This window comes from Saimiri boliviensis, chromosome 12 (genome assembly GCF_048565385.1).
Source record: "Saimiri boliviensis isolate mSaiBol1 chromosome 12, mSaiBol1.pri, whole genome shotgun sequence".
NCBI classification, from domain to species: Eukaryota; Metazoa; Chordata; class Mammalia; order Primates; family Cebidae; genus Saimiri; species Saimiri boliviensis.
Window position 1 is genome coordinate 1,764,827 of NC_133460.1, and position 23,092 is coordinate 1,787,918.

The 23,092-nt window shown below is 38.2% G+C and overlaps 1 protein-coding gene across 6 annotated transcripts in view; it reads left to right on the plus strand.

Moving 5' to 3' along the window:
- The window catches only part of GRIN2A (glutamate ionotropic receptor NMDA type subunit 2A), a 425,841-nt gene that overhangs the window by 192,015 nt on the left and 210,734 nt on the right, over positions 1 to 23,092 (plus strand). The window contains exon 1 of one of the 6 annotated variants that reach the window (XM_074381624.1): positions 15,531 to 18,495. The exons of the other annotated variants lie outside the window; for them this stretch is intronic. Coding sequence (XP_074237725.1) covers positions 18,493 to 18,495 — 3 coding nt within the window. The 5' untranslated portion in view covers positions 15,531 to 18,492. Of the gene's footprint in view, positions 1 to 15,530; positions 18,496 to 23,092 lie in introns of those variants that run through there. 6 annotated transcript variants of the gene reach the window in all.

A 23,092-nucleotide genomic window follows, 5' to 3' on the forward strand; every position in this document is an offset into this window, starting at 1 on the left:
ATTGGCCTGTTTCTTATCTTTGATGGTACAAAGAAATAGGACACAAGCAGTTTGCTTTTGGTGAACAACTAGCTGAGAGTAAAGCTGGCCTTTTCTGCTGAACAAATAGAATGTCTTCCGTGTTCCATCTTCACATGGGAACATCAGCTTGAGAGACACTAGACATATAAATCCTCCTCCTTACCTCACCCAGCTTCCTCTATAAACTACCTTATCCTCTGAGAAGACTTCACATTAAGAACTGGGATTGCAACTTGAAAAGATAGGGAATCAACCCAAGTGTCCATGAATGGATCATTGGATAAAGAAAATATAATATAAACATGCCCGGAATACTACTAAGCTGTAAAAGGTAATGACATCTTGTCTTTTGCAGTAATATGGATGGAACTTGAGGCCTTTATCTTTTTAATTTTTAGTATTACTTTAAGTTCTGGGATACATGTACAGAACGCGCAGGTTTGTTACATAGGTATACATGTGCCATGGTGGTTTGCTGCACCCATCAACCCGTCATCTAGATTTTAAGCCCCACATGCATTAGGTATTTTTCCTTATGCTCTCCCTCCCTTTGCCCTCCACCCTCTGACAGGCACCGGTGTGTGATGTTCCCCTCCCTGTGTCCATGTGTTCTTATTGTTCAATTCCCACTTACAAATGAGAACATGTGGTGTTTGTTTTTCTGTTCCTGTGTTAGTTTGCTGAGAATGATGGTTTCCAGCTTCATCCATCTCCCTGCAAAGGACATGAACTTTTTCTTTTTTATGGCTGCATAGTATTCCATGGTGTATATGTGTTGAGGCCCTTATATTAAGTGCAACAACTCCAAAACAGAAAGTCAAATATGTCATGTTCTTACTTATAAGAGGGAGCTAAATAATGTGTACACATGGACACATAGAGTGAAATAATAGACACTGGAGACTGGAAAGTGAGGAAGGTGAAGGGAATGGGAGGAGGTGGAGAATGAGTACATCGGACACTTTTGAATGATGGCTACATTAAAAGCTGAGAAATCACCACTACACAATATATCCATATAATAAAAATGCAGTTCTACCTCCTAAATCTATTTTTTAAAGAACCATGGTTGCAACTTGAAATCATATCATTTATTTTACCAGTTGGACCACTTACTAATTCAATGGTGAACCCTGGAGTCAGAGGACCAAGATTGAACTGTTTCTCCACCTTGGGGATGTCATTTTCTCTCTCTAGGACTTGATTCCCTTCTTTGCAAATGAAGTTAATAATACTACCTGATATTAAGTTGTTGGAAGCATTAAATCTGATAACTCCTATAATGTGCTGAGTGTAGTGTCTCATTAAGAAATACCAGGCATTTGCCTTTTTCCATTTTCTTTTTAATGAGGACATTGGCATCTTAGAATTAGTAAGTTATTTCTTAAAATAAGAAAATGATATTATCCAAAACTTACCTTACAAACTCTGTTAGCCAAAATTTCTCCTGCACTTGATCTTTTGAGACAGAGGCAGGTGAAAAAAAAATGCCAATTTAAGAACACAATTGAGACTATTTTGAGTCAGTATCTAGAGGCAGCATTCATTTTCTCTCAACTGTGTGTGTGTTTGTGTCTGTGTTTGTGTATGTGTGTAGAAAGAGAGATTGAGAGAAAGAGAAAAAGAGAGATTCAAGGGCTTCATGTGCAGATCTGTTACATAGGCATGTTATGTAATGCTGAAATTTGAGCTTCTAATGTTCCTTTTTACCAAGCAGTGAATGTACTACCTGATAAGTAGTTTTTAACCCTTGTCCTTCTCCCTCCCCCCTCCCTTTTGAAATCCCCAGTGTCTATTGTTCCCATCTTTATGTCCATGAGCACCCAATGTTTAGCTCTTACTTACTAGTGAGAACATGTGTTACTTGAATTTCTGTTCCTGTGTTAAGTCACTTAGGATAATAGCCTTCAGCTGCATCCATGCTGCTGCAAAGGAAATGATTCCACTCTTTTTTATGGCTGCATAGTATTCCATAGGGCATATGCATCGCATTTTCTTTATCCAATCCATTGTTGATGGGCATGTGGGTTGATTCCATGTCTTTGCTATTGTGAATAGTACTTTCATAAGCATATGAGAGTACAGGTGTCATTTTTGGTCAAACCATTCATTTTCCTTTGGGCATACACTCAGTAATGGGGTTGCTGGGTCGAATGGTAATTCTATTTTTTGTTGTTTGAGAAATCTCCAAACTACTTTCCACAGGGGCTGAACTAATTTACATCCCAAACAGCAGCATATAAACATCCCTTTTCTCTGCAACCTTGCCAACATCTGCTGTTTTCTGACCCTTTAATAATTGCCATTCTGACTGGAGTGAGATGGTAACTCACTGTGGTTTTGATTTGCATTTCTCTTATGATTAATGATGCTGAGCCTTTTTTTATGTTTGCTGACCACTTGTATGTCTTCTTTTGAGAAGTGTCTGCTCATGTCCTTCACCTGATTTTTAGTGGACTTATTTGTTTTTTTCTTGTTGATTTAAGTTCCTTATAGCTTCTGAATATTAGCCTTTTGTTGGATACCTAGTTTGCAAATATTTTCTCCTATTCTGTAGGTTTTCTGTTTAGTGTACTGATAGTTTATTTTGCAGTGCAGAAGATCTTTAGTTTAATGAGTTTCTGAATGTCAATTTTTGTTTTTGTTGCATTTGCTTTTGAGGACTTAGTCATAAATTATTTGCCTAGGCTAATGTCTAGAATGGTATTTCCTAGGTTTTCTTCTAGGATTTTTTTATGGTTTGAGATCTTACACTTAAGTCTTTAATCTATTTTGAGTTAATTTTTGTATATACTAAAAGATAGGGGTCCAGATTTAGTCTTTTGCATACAGATAGCCAGTTTTCCTAGCATCATTTATGGGATGGGAGTTCTTCCCTCATTGTTTCTTTTTGTTGACTTTGTTAAAGATCAGTTGGTTGTAGGTGTACAGCTTTATTTTAGGAGGTCTGTATTCTGTTTCACTGATCTTTTTTTTTTTTTTTTTAACCTGTACCATGCTGTTTTGGTTACTGTAGCCTTGTAGTATAGTTTGAAGTTTGGTAATGTGATGGCTTTGGCTTTATTCTTTTTTTCTTAGGATTGCCTTGGCCATTGATCAACCCTGTATTTTTTTATTTTTGGACAGAGAAGATGGATATCTGGAGAGCACTAAAGCCTTACCAGGTCACATATCAAGATTCAGCAGAAACTTGATTCCTTATTGGGGCAGAAAAATGGACCAAGTCTTCAATATTGGCTTGAAGAGAAAATGAAAGTTAGTTGTAGTACCCTCCTTCTCTCTGGTTATCATGGTTCTGTTCTGGAGGATCTTGGGCTACATTCCATCAAAAGTGGGAACTTGGAGGAACCTGCAGCCTTGTGAAAAGAACCTGGGCTGATAGTTAGTCTTATTTGAGATTAATCATATCTTGGCTTAGTTCTAACTGTATCAACCTGGGGAAGTTATTTGTCATCTCTGAGCCTTAAATTCCCTGTTCCTCAGAAAGGAGAGAATAATGGCTTCTTGAGATGGTGTTGTGAAGATGACATTGTTTACAGCACCTATCACTCAGCCTTGTATATGGAAGGTGCTCTTTGAATATTCCTTGTCCTTGATAAAATATATGTGTGTGTGTGTGTGTGTTAGAGAGAGAAATTAACTGACACACACAGAGAGAAAGAGAGAGATGGCCAGACAACCATGGTAGGGATTTGGGATAGATTTGATGGGGCTGGAGGAAGGTTTCTGGTGTTCTGTATCTTGAATCTTGATTTGGAAAATGGTTATATGGATGTGTTTAAGTTGTAGAAAATTGAGCGGTATACTATAATTTGTCTGCTGTTCTTATGTATTAAAAATTTACTAAAAATGTATGTTTGTAAGACCTCTCTCTCTCTCTCTCTCTCTCTCTCTCTCTCTCTCTCACACACACACACACACACACACACACACACACACACACACACGCACACACAGACACCCCTATGGATCTCTTTCCTTCAGTGTTCAGGAGAGGCATACTCCTCAAACATCTTGGCATCTCCTTTTATTTGCTCTTGATTCCTGCCCTTGACATCAGCTGTAGTGATGTAAGCTCCTGCCTCTCTTGATATCTGATATTCTTCTGTTGCCTCTAAGTGGTAGGTTGGTGTTGTGGGAGCCATATGGGCTTTGGAGGCAGAAAAACCAGGGTTTGGATCTCGCGCTTATTTTTTACAAGCTGCAGATTTCTTGTCCACAAAATGGTTGCTGTGAGAATTAGAGATGATTCAGGTAAACCACTGAGCATGGTGCTAGACACATCCAAGTATTAGCTGTACAGTCTTTGCATTGATCTCCTGGGTAGAGAGAACTTCCTGCTCCCACTCTGGAAAGATGATGGCTTTTGTAGAGTAAACTCTTGAAATGAATTAAATTGACTCCATTCTTGGGAATTTTCTCCATTTAGAATAGGTGTTTCCACCCAGTCCAGATCTGAGTTCAACTTAGATCCTCCTAAAACTATTTAAGACCATGACCTCTGACATAGACTATGCAGAGTAAACAGATGTCACATGAATGAGAACATCTCCATCTTTGTTTGCTTTCATTTAAGCCAAATATACAGAATTTTAATGTCTAATAATTTTCTTTTATTGGGGTTATTGGTTTAATTTTTTTAGCTAAGGGAGAGGTGACTAGATATTTTTAGTATGCTGCTTTTGAAACATGCTTTGGCATATTTGTTTGATTTCTTACGCCCTCATTTGTTTTACTGCATTTGGATAACTGGGTGTTATCAGGTAGTTACTATTCTTAGTGAATAGATGGAATTCCACTTCCATGCCTAACAGCATACAAAGAAAACAATATTATTGTAATTGCAATTTTTTGCCTTCTGTAGTTTCTGAGTTATAAATGGGAGTGAGTCAGCTTTCATATGCACCTACAAAATTAGTGTTTTACAAAAGGAAGAACTATGAAGTCTTAATATCTAGAATCATTTAGAGAGGTCTGGGCCAAGTTAGTGTTAGGGTTAGGCCCTGTTTTTTTCATGATTAGTACTCTGGTTGCAGGAATGAGACATGCTCTGCAATAATAAACAGCCATAGCAGTAAGTATCAAATTATGTGCCCAGTAAAAAGTGAAGTCCCTAATACAATATCTCAAAGTAGAGTCTGTGGACCTCCTGCATCAATGATGCCAAGTATTACGGTTCAGAGTGGAGATTCTTGGGTACCATATCCAGAGATTCTGATTCAGCAGTGCTGCAAGGAAATTCAGGTACGTGCATATTAAAAAGCTCATTAGAGTGATTCCTATGCTGACCAAGTTACTGAATTACTGCCTGTAGCACTCTACACAATGGGAAGATGGAAAATTGTGAGGTAGTAGTATTTATGGAAGAGGGGAAAAGTGAGATCTAGATCTTGAAAGATAAATAAAACATTGACAAAATAAACATTTTATTTCTATAAAAGAGCCTTTCGGTTATTGTAATAACATGTACGTTGTTAAAACAGAAACATACTATAAAATAAAATCGAGAAAGATCACTTGTAATTTCACCATAATTATAACACTTTGGTGTAGTTTTTCAATCTTATTTTTTTACAGATATTTTCTTTATTGTTTTGTACATACATTTTGTGTCCGCTTTTGTTATTTATCTGACATCATAATTTTAGTTTGTCATGTTATGACAACTTCTCCATAAGCACTTTTTCTTTTTCTTGGTGGTAACATACTCTGTTTCCTTTGTTGTAGGATTTTCTATAGATTTTCTTTCTTATTAGTATATGTTGGTACCCAGCCAAAAGGAACAGTGCTGTTGATGGTTTTGGTTTCCAAAAAAGGATGGGTAATTGTCTTTTCCTTCAAAGTTGTTTGATCATTCCTGTGTGTGTGTGTGTGTGTGTGTGTGTGTGTGTGTGTGTGTGTATATGTCTTATATATATATACACACACATCATATTGTACCTATATATTTATACAATTATAAAATATCATTGAAAAATAATGGTTTTTATTTCTAATTTTTGTGGGTATGAAGTAGGTGTATATATTTCTGGGGTACATGAGATACATGCATACAGTGCATAATAATCATATGAGAGTAGATGGGGTGTCTGTCACCTCAAGCATTTATCCTTTTTCTGTATTATAATCCAATTATACTCTGTTATTTTTTTAATGTGCAACAAATTGTTGTTGACTGTAGTCATCCTGTTGTGCTAGTAAATATTAGATCTTATTCTATCTAACTATATTTTTATGCTTATTAATCATCCCTACTTCATACCACCCGCCAACTACCCTTACCAGCCACTGGTAACCATCAGTCTATGCTCTACCTCCATGAGTTCAATTGTTTTAATTTTTTTTTATCTCTTACAAATAAGTGGAAATATGAAGCTTGGCTTTCTGTGCCTGGCTTATTTCACTTAACATCCAGTTCTATCCATGTTCTTACACATGACAGGATCTCATTATTTTCCATATATAGTACTGGCTGTATAGTACTCCATTGTGTGTATGTACCATATTTTCTTTATCCATTTGTCTGTTGACAGATGTTTAGGTTGATTCCAAATCTTGGCTATTGTGAATAGTGCTGCAGCAAACATGGGAGTGCAGATATCTCCTTGATATTTCCCTCTTAATTGACTGATTAATAAACATCACTTCTTAATGATAAAGGCAGATAAAAACCAGAAGAATAAATTGAAATTTCTTTCTTTTCTAAATGGGGGAGCATATAAAATGAACATAAAAATAATTTGGCCTTATATCTGGATGTTGTAACAACATGATTAGTTTTGTTCTTACTGATGACAAGGAAGTTAATATCTTTAGGTTTGGGCCCATCCTAACTGAGAAGCACACCTAGAGAGCTGGGAATGTCAGAAAACGTTAGTCGGTAGTTTAGTTTCTGGCAGTCTCATGGAGAAACAAGTTACTCCGCATGTGTGTATGTGTGTGTGTGTGTGTGTGTGTGTGTGTGTGTGTGTATGGACATGGTGGCACAGATGCATGAGTGTGTGTCTACATGCAAGTGTGTCTGTGAGAGTTAAGAGAATGTATTGGCATGTGTGTGTTTGTAGCTGAAGGAGTATCATATCATGGATACATTTATTAGGAAAATCTGGAAGATATCAACTGCAGAGCTTTTGATTTATCTTTGAACCCACTCCTCAAAAAACAGACAAAAACTCATGGGTAATAGCTACAAAAAGTTATGAGACAGGATGTCCCCATGAATTCAAAAAATGAGCATGTAGCTAAAAATCATGACTGCAAATCCCATGTGGTACTAGAAACTATGTGTTAGAAAGTAAAGACCAAGTTATTTGTGACGCCTCTGAGAGTTTGGGAAGTTCAAGGTGATCATCAGATGCTACTGGAAAATGAGGCAGGTCATTTTGAGGACAACAGCTACAGCAGAAATGGTGCTTGGAAAAGTGGATATTCATATGCAGAAGGATGAAACTAGACCTCTATCTCTCACCATATACAAAATACACTCAAAATGAGTTAAAGACTTAAATATAAGACTTAAAATTATGAAACTACTAGAAGAAAACAGGGTAAACTCCAGGGCATTGATCTGAGAAAAGATTTTTATAGAGAAGATCTCAAAAACACAGGCAACATAAGCGAAAATAGACAAATGTGAAAGCTTCTGCTCAGCAAAGGAAAGAATCAACAGAGTGATAACCCACAGAATGAGAGAATATATTTGCAAACTACTCATCTGACAAGGAATTAATGTCCAGAATATACAAGGAAGTCAAACAACTCAAGAGCAAAAAAAAGTATAATAATTCGATTTAAAAATGGACAAATGAGTTAAATAAACATCTCTTAAACAAAGACATGCAAATGGACAATGGGTTTATGAAAAAAATACTAACATCACTAATCATGGGGAAAATACAAATCAAAACCACAGTGAGATATCATCTCCCCTCAGAATGGGTATTAACAAAAATACAAAAAGTAACATACTGGCAAAGATGCAGAGAAAGAGAACTCTTATACTTTGCTGGTGGGAATTTAAACGAATACAGCCATTTTGAAAAATGATATGGGGGTTCCTAAAAAAGCTAAAACTAGAACTACTGTGTGATCCAGCAGTCCCAGTACTGGGTATATATTCAAAAGAAAGGAAATCAGTACGTTGAAGACATATCTTTACCCACTGCCATGTTTATTGCCACACTATTCACAAGGGCCAAGACATTGAATCAACCTAAGTACCTCTCAATGGATGAAGAAAATGCGGTATGTATACACAATGGAATAATAGCCATAAAAATAACAAGATCTTGTCATTCTTGGCAATATGAATGAGCTTGGAGGACAATATGTTAAATGGAATAAGCCAGGCACAAAAATCAAATATCACATGTTCTCAATTATGTGGAAGCTAAAAACATTGATCTCATGGAAGTAGAAATTAGATTAGTGGTCACTAGAGGCCAGGAAGGGTGTCACTAGAGGCCAGGAAGGGTGTAACTAAAGGTGTAACTAAATTATAGCTAGACAGGAAGAATAGGTTCTAGTATTCTATAACACTGTAGGATGACTATAATTAAAAATATATTGTATATTTTAAAATAGAAAAGCAGATTTTTTAATGTTCTAAACATGAATGACAAGTTTAAGGTGATGGATATGCTGATTACCTTGTTTTGATCATTACACATTGTATACATGTAGTGAAATATCACTCTGTACCCCATAAACATTAAAATACCATAATTATGTCAATTAAAAAAATATCAGTATGAACTTATGATGTATTTTTACGTAAAATATATATATCCTAGAACAGTGACCAACTTAGAAAAGATAAGTACCCCTCCACTCAGATTTTGGTTTTTAAATACTATTTTCCACTGAAGGGGGCCACTGGGAAAGTGGCTGATTCAAGGTGTAGGGTGGAAATGAACAAGATAAACCTTCCTAGAGTGTCTCGTCATTGCAAAGCGCGAAGCAGCTACCAAAGACTACAGGTCAAAGGGACTCAGAAGCCAATCTGAAAAGTACCAACTGGCCAAAGATGGAACAGTTTGGATGTCAGTGAGGATACTAATTGCTAAGGTATTGAAATACATAAAATCCATAAAATCCATACTAAATACTAACGGATTGAAATACATAAAATCCATGAGTTTTAGAGTAATACATCCATGAGTGTGTAATAATAAAATGTTTTAAAAGATAACTAATTGGTAACCCTTGGAGGATGCTAGCAAACCAATTCATTGTTCTGAAAACATGCATATGGGGAAGAAGTAGGCGTTTACTGTATTCTGCCTTTATTATATCAACTCTCCTCCAGGCCAACCAAATAAATGGCAAAGGAAGGTTTCCCTTTTTGGCATCATGCCAGGTAATAAATGAAGAAGGAATAGTAGAATTGGAAAATCCCAGCATTATGAACTAATGGATCCAGACAATCATTGTCAATGCCTGCTCATGTTACAAAAGACAAACAGAAATTTTATTTATTTTTTTCTTTTTTTTTTTGAAGAAAGAAAAAAGAAAAGAAAGAAAAGAAAAAAAGAGAGAAAGAGGGATAGAAGGAGGGAGAGAGGATGGGAGTCTTGCTCTATTGCCCAGGCTGGAATGCAGTGATGTGATCATAGCTCAGTGCAGCCTCAAACTCCTCACCTTAAGCCACCCTTCCACCTCAGGCCACCCTACCAAGTATCTGAGACTACAGGCATGCACCTCTATGCCAGGCTAATCTAAAATAAAAATTTCATTTTCTTTCTTTTTTTTTTAAACTGTTTTCTAAAGTGACTATCTTGTTTTGTATTTCCACCAGAAACATGAGTTTTGCTTCAGTTCTTCCACATATTCACCAGCATGTTGTATTATCAGTTGTTTTATTTTAGCAATTCTAAAATGTGTATAGTAGTGTCTTAATTTGATTTTATTTTGCACCTGCCTTATGAGCTATGATGCTGAGTATCTTGTTTTTGTGTGATTATTTTAATTTAATATAATTAAATTAAACATTTAATTTCTCAGTGGCACTAATCACGTTTCAGAGGCTCAAAGGCCACATATAGTTAGTGGCTATCTTATTGGATGGCACAGATTATCAAACATTTCCTTTATTGAAGAAACTTCTGCTAGGCAATACAGTGCCTTAGCTAAAGTCATGAGTTCTTTCACATCAGAATTCATGGCTAATCTTCAGTAGGAATTGAGCAATTTTATAAGACTATAACATTTAGTCCTAAAGCATTCAAAGTTCAACTTTCTCATTCCATTTTTCAGTTACAAATTACTCTAGTTTTAGTTAAAAAATTACCTGACCATATTTGCCATCTCCCCAACTAAGCTGGAAGCCTTTTAAGAATGGGGCCACTTTTTATCCAATTTGCCAGTCTGTGTCTTTGGACTGGGGCATTTAGTTCATTTACATTTAGTGTTAATATTGATGTGTGTGAATTTGATACTGCCATTTAAAGCTAGCTGGCTGTTTTGTCCATTAGTTGATGCAGATTCTTCATTACATTGATGCTCTTTACCTTTTGGTATGTTTTTAGAGTGGCTGGTACTGGTTGTTCCTTTCTATGTGTAGTGCTTCTTTCAGGAGCTCTTGTAAAGCAGGCCTGGTGGTGATGAAATCTCTGAGTACTTGCTTGTTCACAAAGGGTTTTATTTTTCCTTCACTTATGAAGCTTAGTTAGGCTGCATATGAAATTCTGGGTTGAAAGTTCTTTTCTTTAAGGATGTTGAATATTGGCCTCCACTCTCTTCTGGCTTGTAGGGTTTCTGCTGAGAGATCTGCTGTGAGTCTGATGGGCTTCCCTTTGTGGGTAACCTGACCTTTCTCTCTGGCTGCCCTTAGCATTTTCTCCTTCATTTCAACCCTGGTGAATCTGACTATTATGTGCCTTGGGGTTGCTCTTCTTGAGGAATATCTTTGTGGTGTTCTCTGTATTTCCTGAACTTGAATATTGGCCTGTGTTTCTAGGCTGGGGAAGTTTTCCTGGATAATATCCAGAAGAATATTTTCCAGCTTGGATTCATTCTCTTCGTCACATTCAGGTACACCTATCAAATGTAGATTAGGTCTTTTCACATAGTCCCATATTTCTTGGAGACTTTGTTCATTCCTTTTTAGCCTTTTTTCTCTAATCTTGCCTTCTCATTTTATTTCATTGAGTTGATCTTCGACCTCTGATATCCTTTCTTCTGCTTGGTCAATTTGACTGTTAAAACTGGTGCATGCTTCACAAAGTTCTCCTGTTGTGTTTTTCAGCTCCATCAATTCATCGATATGCCTCTCTAAGTTGTCTATTCTCGTTAGAATTTCATCAAATCTTTTTTCAAAGTTCTTAGTTTCTTTGGATTGGATTAGAGCATGTTGTTTCAGCTCACAGAATTTTCTTATTAGCCACCTTCTGAAGCCTGATTCTGTCAATTCATCACACTCATTCTCCATCAGGCCTTGTTCCTTTGCTGATGAGGAGTTGTGATCCCTTGTAGGAGGAGAGGTATTCTGGTTTCGGGTGTTTTCTGCCTTTTTGTGCTGGTTTCTTCCCATCTTTGTGGATTTATCCACCTGTCATCTTTGTAGTTGCTGACTTTCAGATTGGGTCTCTGAGTGGTTGTCCAGTTTGTTGATAATGAAGTTATTTCTGTTTATTAGTTTTTCTTCTAACAGTCTGGCTCCTCTGCTGTAGGACTGCTGAGGTCCACTCCAGGACCTGCTTACCTGGGGATCACCTGCAGCAGCTGCAGAACAACAGTAAGGGTTACTACCACTTTCTTCTTCTGCTATCTTTGTCCCAGAAGGGTATCTGCCAAGTGTCAGTCTGCGGTCTCCTTTATGAGGTGACTCTTTGGGTATATGGGGGTCAGGGAGCTCCTTGAGGAGACAGTCTGTTCTTTATAGGAGCTCAAGTGGTGAGCTGTGGGCTCCGTTGTTCATTCAGAGCTGCTGTGTGATTTCCCCTGTGGCAACCCACTGCGCCGGCTAAAACAGTGGTGCTGAGATTCTTAGCACCTTCCTGCCCAGGAATCTCCTGGCCTGGCTGGCTGTCTCAGTCCCGTTTTTAATCAACTAAATGGGCAACTCTGCCTTCCCGGAGCTCCATTTGCCAGCTAAAAGGGCACCCAGTCCCGTGTATTTTGCATTAAGAACTGCCACGCTGGCATGCCAGCAAAACAGCTGTGCCAGCCAAAAGAGTCGCACTGGCGACCCATGGGGCTCCTCTGCCTGGGAATCTCCTGGTCTATGGGCAATAAAAATCCATCTGGAAATGCAGTGTCCACTCACTCTCTGTGCTTTCACTGGGAGCTGCAATCCTGAGCTGCTCCTAATAGGTCATCTTGGATCTCTCTCTGAAAAATTTTTTTTAAAAAAAAGTACACCCATCACATATGAAGTATTGTTGGCAAAATAAATGAGATCTACATCTTCCTCTGGCCTGAACTTCCAATAAATATGGGAGGGGGCATAAGCCTATTAGATGACATCATGGGCATGTCATCAGCAAAATCCAGACTGTTGGAAATTGCAGCAAAAGACCCAGTTTTTAAAACAAAAAATGCAATGAAATAAAAAGTGTCCCAAGAGTCATATTAATTAAGTCAGGTGCAGTGGCTGACACCTGAAATCCCAGCACTTTGGGAGGATGAGGTGGACAGGTTACTTGAGGCCAGGAGTGCCAGACCAGCCTGGCCAACATGGCAAAACCCCCATCTCTACTAAAAATACAAAAATTAGCCAGACGTGGTGGTGCATGTTTGTCATCTCAGCTACTTTGGAGGCTGAAGCATAAGAATTGTTTGACCCCAGGAGGAGAAGGTCGCAGTGAACAGAGATCACACCAGTGCACTCCAGCCTGGGCAACAGAGCAAGACTGTTTCAAAAATACATACAAACATACATGCATACATACATACATACATAATATATTAATCATAATATATAGACTTTGTGTGTATTCTAAGTCAAAAGACTAAGATTTTTCTATAGAACAATCAGGGAAATATAAACACAGACCAGACACTTGATAATATTAAGGATTAAAGTATATTTTGAGTGTGATGATGGTATTGTGATGACATTTGTAAAAGGGAGTCTTTGACTTTTAGAGATGCATACTGAAATATTAACAGATGAAATGATATGATGTCTGGAGTTCACTTCAAAGTAATGCATAGGAGGGAGGACATTGATAACAATATGGATAAAAGAAGATTAGTCATGAATTGGAAATTGTTGAAATTGAGTGGTGGATACATGGGAGTTTGTTATACTATTTTTTCTCTCTTCTATGTTTGACATTTCCCATAATGACAAGTTTAAAAAGAATATAAAGTGACCCAAGTTTATGTGAACCTTTCTGGAAATGACCTAATGGGTCATAACTGAGCTTTGCAGTTAGGTAAAAATCTACCAGCCCAATTACCTTGAGGCTTTATTGGAGGCACTGGTCAGCATGGCATTGCTGCCTTAAGATCGTAGAAGGAGTCTTACCAGTCAGGAAGTGCACAACAAGCAGCATGGATGGCATTTTCAGTTTTTATTCTAATGACGATTTGTGCATTTCCTGTTTTGTTGTTCTTTCAGCACCTTGCTGGTGCTGGACAGCTACTGTGACTGGTAGCTTGTAACTCCGTAGCCCATGCCTGCTTCTTTTCCTCCTCTAAGGGCTTTGCAGGGTGAAAATTCTCTCTCTCCTTTTTTTTTTTTTTTTAAATTAAGACAGAATCTCTGTCTGTTGTCCGGGCTGGAGTTCAGGGGCATGATCTCAGCTCACTGCAACCTCTGCCTCTTGGGTTCAAGCAATGCTTATGCCTCAGCCACCTGAGTAGCTGGGACTGTAGGCGCACACCATAACACCCAGCTAATTTTTTTTTTTTTTTTTTTTTTTTTTTTTAGTAGAGATGGGAGTTTTGCCATGTTGGCCAGGCTGGTCTCAAACTCCTGGGGGCAAGTGAACTGCCTGCCTTGGCCTCTCAAAATGCTATAATTACAGGACTGAGCTGTCATGTCTGGCCTATTCTCTAGTTATAGGGGAATTTTCCAGTATCACCAGAAAGAGTCTATAGTTTCACTTTAAATATAAATATCTTGGGTATGTATGGTATACTTTTATCTTATATATCATATAAGTCCTATATACATATACATAGTCCCGTAGGCCTTTGTATGTATACAGGACTGTATAGCTCCCAAGTGTTTTCTAGTACAGTCATTCATTCAGTGAATAGTAAATGCTTAAATGCCTGGCATTGTACTAGAAGATGAGGATACAGTCCTTTCATGTCCCGATTCTAAGTACATTCTAGTGTAAGAAGGTATCAATACACAGGTGAAAAAGCTAATTACAGATTTTGGAAAGTACAATGGGGGAGGTAATAAGTAGAGCTGTGATAAAGACTGATGGACAAAGACCCTGCTCTAGCAAGAAAAGACCTCTCAGAGCATGAGACATTTAAGCCGAAATCTGAAGGATGAAAAGGAGGTTTTGATGATGGGAAGAATGGAAGGAAAAGCATTCCAGGTTTAGGGAACAGAGTGAAAAGATGCTGAGGAGGGAAAAATCTGGTAAGTCAGGAAACTGTCAAGTTCTATCAGAGTCAGAGTAAAATGAGAAAGATGGAGAGTGGCCCGAGGGATAGGAACTGATCTGGTCTTCAGAATAACCACGTGCCACTGTCCTCCTTGTTCCTCTCATTTCACATATAGGACAACTGAGGCAACCCTCTATGTCACTGCTAATAAGTCATGGAATCAGGGCTTGAATCCTCCTCCCTAGACTCCAGATCTAGTGTTCCTTTCCAGTAGATAAAATAAACCTGTTAGAGTCTCCTCTTACCTTACTTTCTCACAACCAAAGGAGTCAGTTTAAGCTGTGCTTAGTGTGACCAGAGTGAGGGACTTGCATTGTAAGAGAGACAAGATCCCACATGCTCCTGAAATCAACGTCAGGATTTTTTCACGGGTTTCGTTGTGGGAGTCGGAAATGTGGGCACCGCTTTTTAATGTCTTAGAAATGTCTGTGGGTACGCAGCAGAGTTTATTGTCACATCCATCTGCTTCTCTCCCTCTGTCTTGCTGAGTAACCTGCCGTTTGAAACGAGGAGACTGCGCCCCATTATGTCATCAGGGTCCATTAAGACATTACTCTGATTCCGGGGGAGCGTTAGTTCCGAATACAGAGCAACTTGCTTTCATCTTCCAAGGGATGCCAACTGTTGATTTCTTGCTCCTTTTCAAAGGGAAACATAATAAAAAATCTTCTGGAGGAATTTTCCTACTGGCAGTGATCATTTTAATAGCAAACTTGAGCCAGGTCATGAAGTGGAAGAAATTTAATGTTCTTACTGAGGGAAGATCTTGCTTCATTGAGGAGGAGGGGGAGGAAGGAGAAGAGGAGAACGAGGAGGACGTATAGGAGGAAGGGAATGGGGAGGAGGAAGGAGGGAGGAGGAGGATGGGGGAGGAGGAGAAAAGGGGAGGAAGAGGAAGGGGGAGGAAGAGGAGGAGAAGGAGGGAGGAGGGAAGAGGAGGAGACAGACTAAGGAACAAAGTACTAAGTACCTTCCATACTCATGTTAATCATCACAGTAAGCCAGCAAGGCTGGGAATTATCATCACCTTTCTGTAAATGACCAAACTGAGGCTAAGCAAGGTGAAGAGACTTGCCCAAGTTCACATAGGAGGAGGCTGAGCCAGCTCCCTGTAGCTCCATTTCCGCGAATCACACAGCTTCTCTCTGGATACTTTGAAAAGTGAGTGGCCCTTGCTTTCTCACCCAAATCACACACAACTCTAATTTGCCTCGTGAACTGACAATCCATTGCTTTATTTTTGTTATCCATTGGTGCTTTCATTATGCTGTAGCACTGTCATGTTTAAAAGTATAAACAAGTGCCTAATTTTGCATGCAAGGAAGGGCTCAAAAAGGTGACAAATGTGTCCAAAATCATCCAGTGAATATATGGCACAGCCAGCACCCAAGTTCTAACTCCAGGTCTACTGCCTACTTCTCAAACCACAGCTGTCTTGTTCTTGCCCAAGCTCTTCTTTATCTTTGTTGTTAAGCTGCAGGGTTGACCTAATTGAAAACAATCTTTTTGTGTGTGAATTAAAAGAGATTTTCAATTTGCTTAGAGCTGAGAGAGGTACTTAGGCTAAGAGAGGTACTTAGTTACCAAAGTCTACCCCCAGGAAAAACTGGCTGTATGTGTGTGTGTCCACGTGTGAGTGCATGCACACACACGGACGTGCACGTGTGCATGTGGGGTATGAGAAGGAGAGTGGGGCACTTTTATATATGTACTGGTTAAAATTTAGTGACAGAACTGCCTGAACGTGTGCTGTGGTTAATGATTGCTTGAGCTCTGCCTTCCACTCTCAGCTTTGGAGTGGGTGGTACGCTGTATACAGAGCACCTAGCATGCGCACAGAACTCTCCTTTCATTTCTACACATAAAGGGCTTAACATAGTATCTGGCAGATGGTATGCAATGAAATTAACTTTAATTATAATTATCTCATTTAGGGTGAGGTAATACTATTTTTTCAGTTTTACAGATTAGGAAATGGAGACTTCATGGCTTAAATAACTTCCTAAAATCACTCAGCTAGCAAATGATAAACCCAGGATTCAAACTCCAGTCTGTTTTCTCTTCCTCCCTCCCTCCCTCCATCTCTCCCTCTGAGGGTATTGTTCTGTTGCTCAGGCTGGAGTGTGGTGGCACAGTCATGGCTCACTGTAGCCTTGAACTCCTGGGCTCAAGCGATCCTCCTGCCTCAGCCTCCCAAGTAGCTGGGATTATAGGCATGTGCTACCATACCTGGCTTGTTTAATTTTTGAAACTGGTGTCTTGCATGCTAGCTTTAGATTGAGCACGTCTATGTAATAAGCTGGTTGGTGAGAGATTAATCACTACGATCAGTTAGAGAAGCAGGAGAGTCAACTCTTTCTTTGTTGTTGGAATCAGAACCAAAATTATTTGGGGCCCTCCTGTTTCAGGTCTCTAGTGAATCTCATTTACAGTAGTGAACTGAATTCATGCAGAAAAACCATTTTGTATTCCACTCAATGTGGCAGCCTTTGCCTGGTAAGACTTGGTTCTCAGATCTCATTTGTCACCCGATGTGGTGTCAGGTTGGCTACCCGATGCATAGTGGCTTCCCTCAGAGGGATAAATCTACAAGTCACACCAGCTGAATAGCTTCAGAGGACACATCATTTGCGACGCTCCTAAAAGTCGGAGCTGCATGCCTGTGACTTTCATTTTTCTATAATTCCACTGATGACATTAGTTGTGTTAAAAAGACAGCACAAACTTGGTTCTAAGTATCCTTGGATGCTGAATGATATCAGCACTTCTGACTCTGAGTTGGTTCAAGGTCCTGGAGCTTGCAGTTTTCTGTTGGGTTCCAAATGCCAACTTTTAAGAGGAGGTTTGGGCTCCACTCTTACTGCTAATAAAAGACTCACAGAACAGAGGAATGAATGTACAACAAAGGATCAGAACACCAGGATCTGGCACCAACTTGTTTGGTTACAGGAGACCAGTTACTGTCCAGTCTTTTGAACATGTGAGAGAGTTAGGTTACATAAGTGTTTCCCAGAATACGGGGCTGCATGTAACCTCGGGTAAATGAGATGGTGTTAGGTGATACAGCCCCAGTCTTAAAGAACACAGACTCACATTGTAGTCATTCCATGGTGTCTGGCTAGGATTTAATAATATGATTTGCTTTATGTTCATGGTGATTATTTGTGTAAGTGACACAAGGCTTCTCATTTATATAAGCTATAAAAATTCCCTTAGAATAGCTTAATTACATTTTAAAAAGTGAGTTGGTTTATAGACTAATAATAAATAATGGGAAATATCTGTGATTGAAGTTAAAAGAGAAACTGTGATTGTGGAATTGTCTATTTTTCCTTTTAATTCCATTCTTTATTTTTGGGGTTCTGTTATTAAGTTCATACATATTTGTGGTTATTATATCTTTCTGATGAATTGACCCTTTTCTCATTATGAAATGCTCCTCCAGGAATACTCTTTGTCTTGAAGTCTGTTTTATCTGATGCTAATAAAGACGGTGTAGTCTTCTAACACTTTCTAGTTGTGTGGTGTATGTTTTTCCATTAATTTACTTTCAACCTGTCTATGTCTTTACATTGAAAGCACATCTCTTGTAGATAGACAGTAGTTGGTCTTGTTTTTGTTTGATCCATTCTGAGAATCTAAAACTTGTAGTGTACAATGATTTAATGCAATTATCAATGTGTTTGGGTTAGGCATGTTTACTGTTGTTTCTATATTTCCCCTCTGTTTTTCATGTATCTCTTCTCCCTTTCTGGCTCTATTAGTTTTCTGTTGCTGCTGTGACGAATGATTCACAAACTGAAGAGTTGTGGAAATGAGGTTCCCATTAATTTGCAGTCTGTGGATGGTGGGCTGCTCTAGAGAAATCTTTCTCATGTTCTCCATGTTGCCCCTCCAGCAATGGTGAGTGAAGATCCTCTGACACTTTGTGTCTCTCTGACTTCTCCTCTACTACTTCCGTGACTCCAGCTAGAGAAAGTTCTCTGTTTTTCAGGGGACATGTGAGTAGGCTCCATGGAATATTCCAGTGATATCTCCCTGTTTTTAGGTCCATAACCACTTTTTTTCATGTAACATAACGCATTCAAAGGTTCCAGGGTTAAAGGTGTGGACACCTTTGGGGGATTCATTTTGCCCATTGTATCTACCTTCTTTTGGATTTTTAGAATATTTACATGCTTTATTTTAACTTATGTATTGGCTTTTAATCTATATCTCTCATCTCAATAGATGCAGAATCATCTTAATAGATGCAGAAAAAGTATTTGAAAAAATTTAATTCTTTAATTTCTATAAAATTTAAATTCATTCTATAATCATGCTGAATATTTACATGATAAAAGCATATCTAATAAAGGTCAAATACAACAAGTTCACAACAAACACCATACCCAATGGTGAAAATTGAGAGCTGTTTCTCTACGATCAGGAACAAGACAAAGATGTTCAGTCTCACCACTTCTATTCAGCATAGTACTGGAAGTTCTAGCCAGAGCAATTAGGCCAGAAAAAGAAATAAAAGGCATCCAAATTGGAAAGGAAGAAGTAAAATTATCTCTATTTGCATTTTTAAAGTGATTGCTTTAGGGATCACATGAAATGTCTTTAGCTTTTCACAGGCTACTTAGGATTGGTATTGCATTGCTTCACATCCAGTGTAGAAACCTTTCAGTCTGTTGCCCATTCACTCCCCTCACCATCCTGTATGCTGTAGTGTTATATGCATTGCATCTGTACATTAATACCTCAAAAGGCAATGTAAGGATGTGTGCTTTAAATAGTCTTATGCATATGTATTTTTTAAAAATTAAAAGAATAAATAGTCTTTTGTGCTTACCCATATATTTATGTTTCTAATGCTCTTCATTAATTTCTGAAGGAATCTGAATTTTCTTCTGTATTATTTCCTTCTGGTATCAGCTTGAATAACTACTTCCTTTAGCATTTCTTGAAGGGCTGGTCTGCTGGAAATGAATTCTCCTAGTTTTATTTTATCTGAAAAGTCTTTAATTCTTTTTCATTCTTGAAGGGCATTTTAACTAAATATAGAATTTGGGTTTTTTTTCCCCAGCACTTATAAAGACATTATTCCACTGTCTTTTGGACTCTAGTTTCTAATCTTAAGTCTGTGAGAAATTTGAATCATTGTTCTCTATATATAATGTGCTATTTTTCTCGTGCTAATTTTGAGATTTTCTTTCCTTTTCATTTTCATCAGTTTGACTATGATGTGCCTAGCATGGTTTTCTCCACATTTGTCCTATTTTGGGTTCTCTGAGTTTCTTGAATTTGTAAATTTGTGTCTTTCACCAAATTTCTTTTTGGCCATTATTCTTCAATATTTTTTCCCTACTCCATTCTCTTTCTTGTAGGGACTTTTGAAACCACCTTTGCAAAAATTGTAACTGAGAAAATTATGACAGTGAAAGAGATCTGACTTAAGTGACTTCATCTTGCTTCTAACCTCCAAGTTGTCCTTGTTTATTCCTGAGCGTAGGTGTAGACCAAAATGGCCTTCAGAGAAACTTAGTTTGTAGTTTAACTTTGAAACAGAGATATTAGCTCTTTCCCAAAACAAACACCCTGCCTACCTAAACTTTAGACTGCCCAAAGCCACAAGATGAGAAATTATGATTTAGGAGTCATGCAGCTGAAGGCTGCAAAACTCTAACTGCCTCAGATTGCTCCTGGGTATAACATCACTATTGTAAAACCTAAGATCAGTACTTGAGATGTTTTGCAGACCCTGCAAAATTGTCCAGGAGGACAGTTTAAACTCCCTGTGATTTTATCTCCAGCCAGCCAATCAGAACTCCTGACTCACTGGCCCCCTACCCATGAAAATTATCCTTATAAACTCTGATCCCTGATTTCTGGGGGAGACTGATTTGAGTCATAATGAAACTCTGGTCTCCTGCACAGCTGGCTCTGTGTGAATTACTCTTTCTCTACTGCAACCCTGTCTTGGTAAATCAGCTCTGTCTAGGCAGTGGCAAAGTGATCTTGTTGGGTGGTTACATTTTAATCACATGTATGTTAGACCTCGCTCTGTTTATTTATAAAAGCCCCTCTGCTTAAGTAATTTCTGTTGATCTGCCTTCCAGCTCTCTGACTCCTGCCTATGTCATCTTAATTCTCGTATTAATTCCACCCAGTAAATTCTTTATTTCAGACATTTTATTTTTCAGTTCTATTTTTTTTGTTTTTGTATTTTTATATTTTCCTCTTCTGAGACTTCCTACCTTTTTTTCTTTGTGATGAGCATATTTTCCTTTACCTCATTACGTATATTGTTAGAATAGCTGCTTTAACACCTGGGTGGCATTGGGATTGGCCTCTGTTTATTATCTTTTTTCCTTGAGAATGGATCAGGTTTCCCTATTTCTTATATGTAAAGTAATTTTGAATTGTACTAGCACTTTGTGAATTCTATATTGTGGGTTATATATATACTTTTTAAAAGAGTATTTATCTTTGTGTCTTAGCAGGTAATTAACCTGCTTATATTTAAATTTCCGTCTTTGTCTCTTAAATGGAAGCTCAATTCTCAGTCCTTCTGGGTTTAGATGGAAACTACTTTGAGCCTTCTCTACTCTCCCTTTGTTCAAGGACTGGCCAGATACTTGGGCAGAGTTTACATATATATGCCAAGATTTTCTTTCTCTAATTATGGGATTTTTACTTTATCTCTGCTGGCCATGGATTTCCAGGTCTCTAACTTCCAGCTTCTCAGGCCAGAAAGAGATTGGCTTTTCCATTAGACGTTGAGCCACCCAATCCCATTTTAGGAAAGCTGCATGCCATCAGGTCCAGGTGGTAAAAATGTAGAACTTACTCTATGATGAGCCTTTCTTCCATGTTTCAATGTCCTGGTAAAATCTGCTGGATATTTTCATCTTACAGAACCTTCAGGTATTTTTTTTTTCTCCTAGCTTTAAGTTTTTATCTATTTGAGTGTAGGAGGAAATCTGTTGAGAGATTTCCTACCATACCAGAAGCAGAACTCTGGCTATTTTCTGTGGCTCTCTTACATTTCTATACTGCTAGAACTATCTTTGCAGATAAACTAGATCAGAAAATCTTTATGGTGAAGTTAGACTGAACATGTCATCATCTGTAGCCATCTCATTTTGTTACCTGACATTGCCAGTTTTACATTCTTATATATGGTTGCTGCTACAAGATATAGGAGCTAGAAATGAGAATCATTTTATTGTCAGTCACAGTTCTGTGGGTTGACTGGGCTCTGTTAGGTGGTTCCTCTGCTCCATGTGATAACAGCTGGAGCTGCAGTTCCCCAAGAGCACAGTTGGGCTAGAATGTATGAGATGGCTCATGATATAGCTAAGTAGTTGGAGTTTGCTATTGGTTTGGGGACTTAGCTCACTGCCTAATGTAACCTTTCTGTATGGCTTGGATTTCACAAAGCATGGCAGTTGAGTTTTGAGTTGACATATCCAAAGGCAAGTGTTATATGAGGGAAGAAGTGGAAGCTTCTGTTTCACTTAAAAGTTAGGCTTTTCTGTTGGTCACATAGTCATTGTGCTGGCCAGATTCAAGAGGATAAAGTAGCTCCCCCTGTAAATGGGAAGGATAGCAGAAAACAGTGTGGACATCCTTAATTTGCCCCACTTCATACTGCCTGCTCTTATTTATTACCCATGGTCTTTGTTCATGCCTTGATCATCTCTTTACAGAATTCTTGAAATAGCCTTCTAACCTTTTCCCTTCCCTTCAGACCTGCCTCTCAAATGACTGTCTACACAACTGCTTGTCTTCTCCAGAAAGCCTTCCTTTATTTCCCAGGATAAATGAGCCTTTCATCTCCCCATTATTCCATAGCATTCTGTAATACTTTAACATTTACTACATTGTTCTGAAATTATAAAATCTATTTGTTTTTCTCACCAACAGTCTGTGTTTCTCAGGGGAAGAAACTATATTTGATATATCCAGTATTTCTCCTGTTGGTAGTTTACCAGCCTGTAATTTTCTTAAGGTGGGGGATTTTGCCTGCTTTATTTATATTATCACCATTGCCTAACTTTGTGTCTAGCTCATCAGAGATGCTTAGTACATATTTCTTGAACCAAAATGATTTTTTAAAAAAATTCACATTGTCAGTTAAGGCAGAACAAGAACTGGATTTCGGATTTATTTCTGCTCTAAGTTAATTCTTTCTAGGGCCTTCCAGCAGCCAAATGAATCTAAACAATCCTCAAGGCCTCTTTTCCTTAGCAGATCTATCATATCTTTATCCCCATATCTCAAATGCATTTTCTTTCATATGTTTTAAAATATAAACTGAGCTTAATAAGATGAAAAGGTTTGAGGATTTTCCTGCATTAGTCTCTATTCCAGTCTCTCTGGTGAGCAATGCACCAAAATACTGCCCTGTTTCCTAGCTTTAAACTTGAAGAAATAAGCTCCAAGCTCCAGGGCTAAGAAATGGATTGTACATTAAAGAATTGTTGCTTTGGACCATAAACCTAACAGGTCA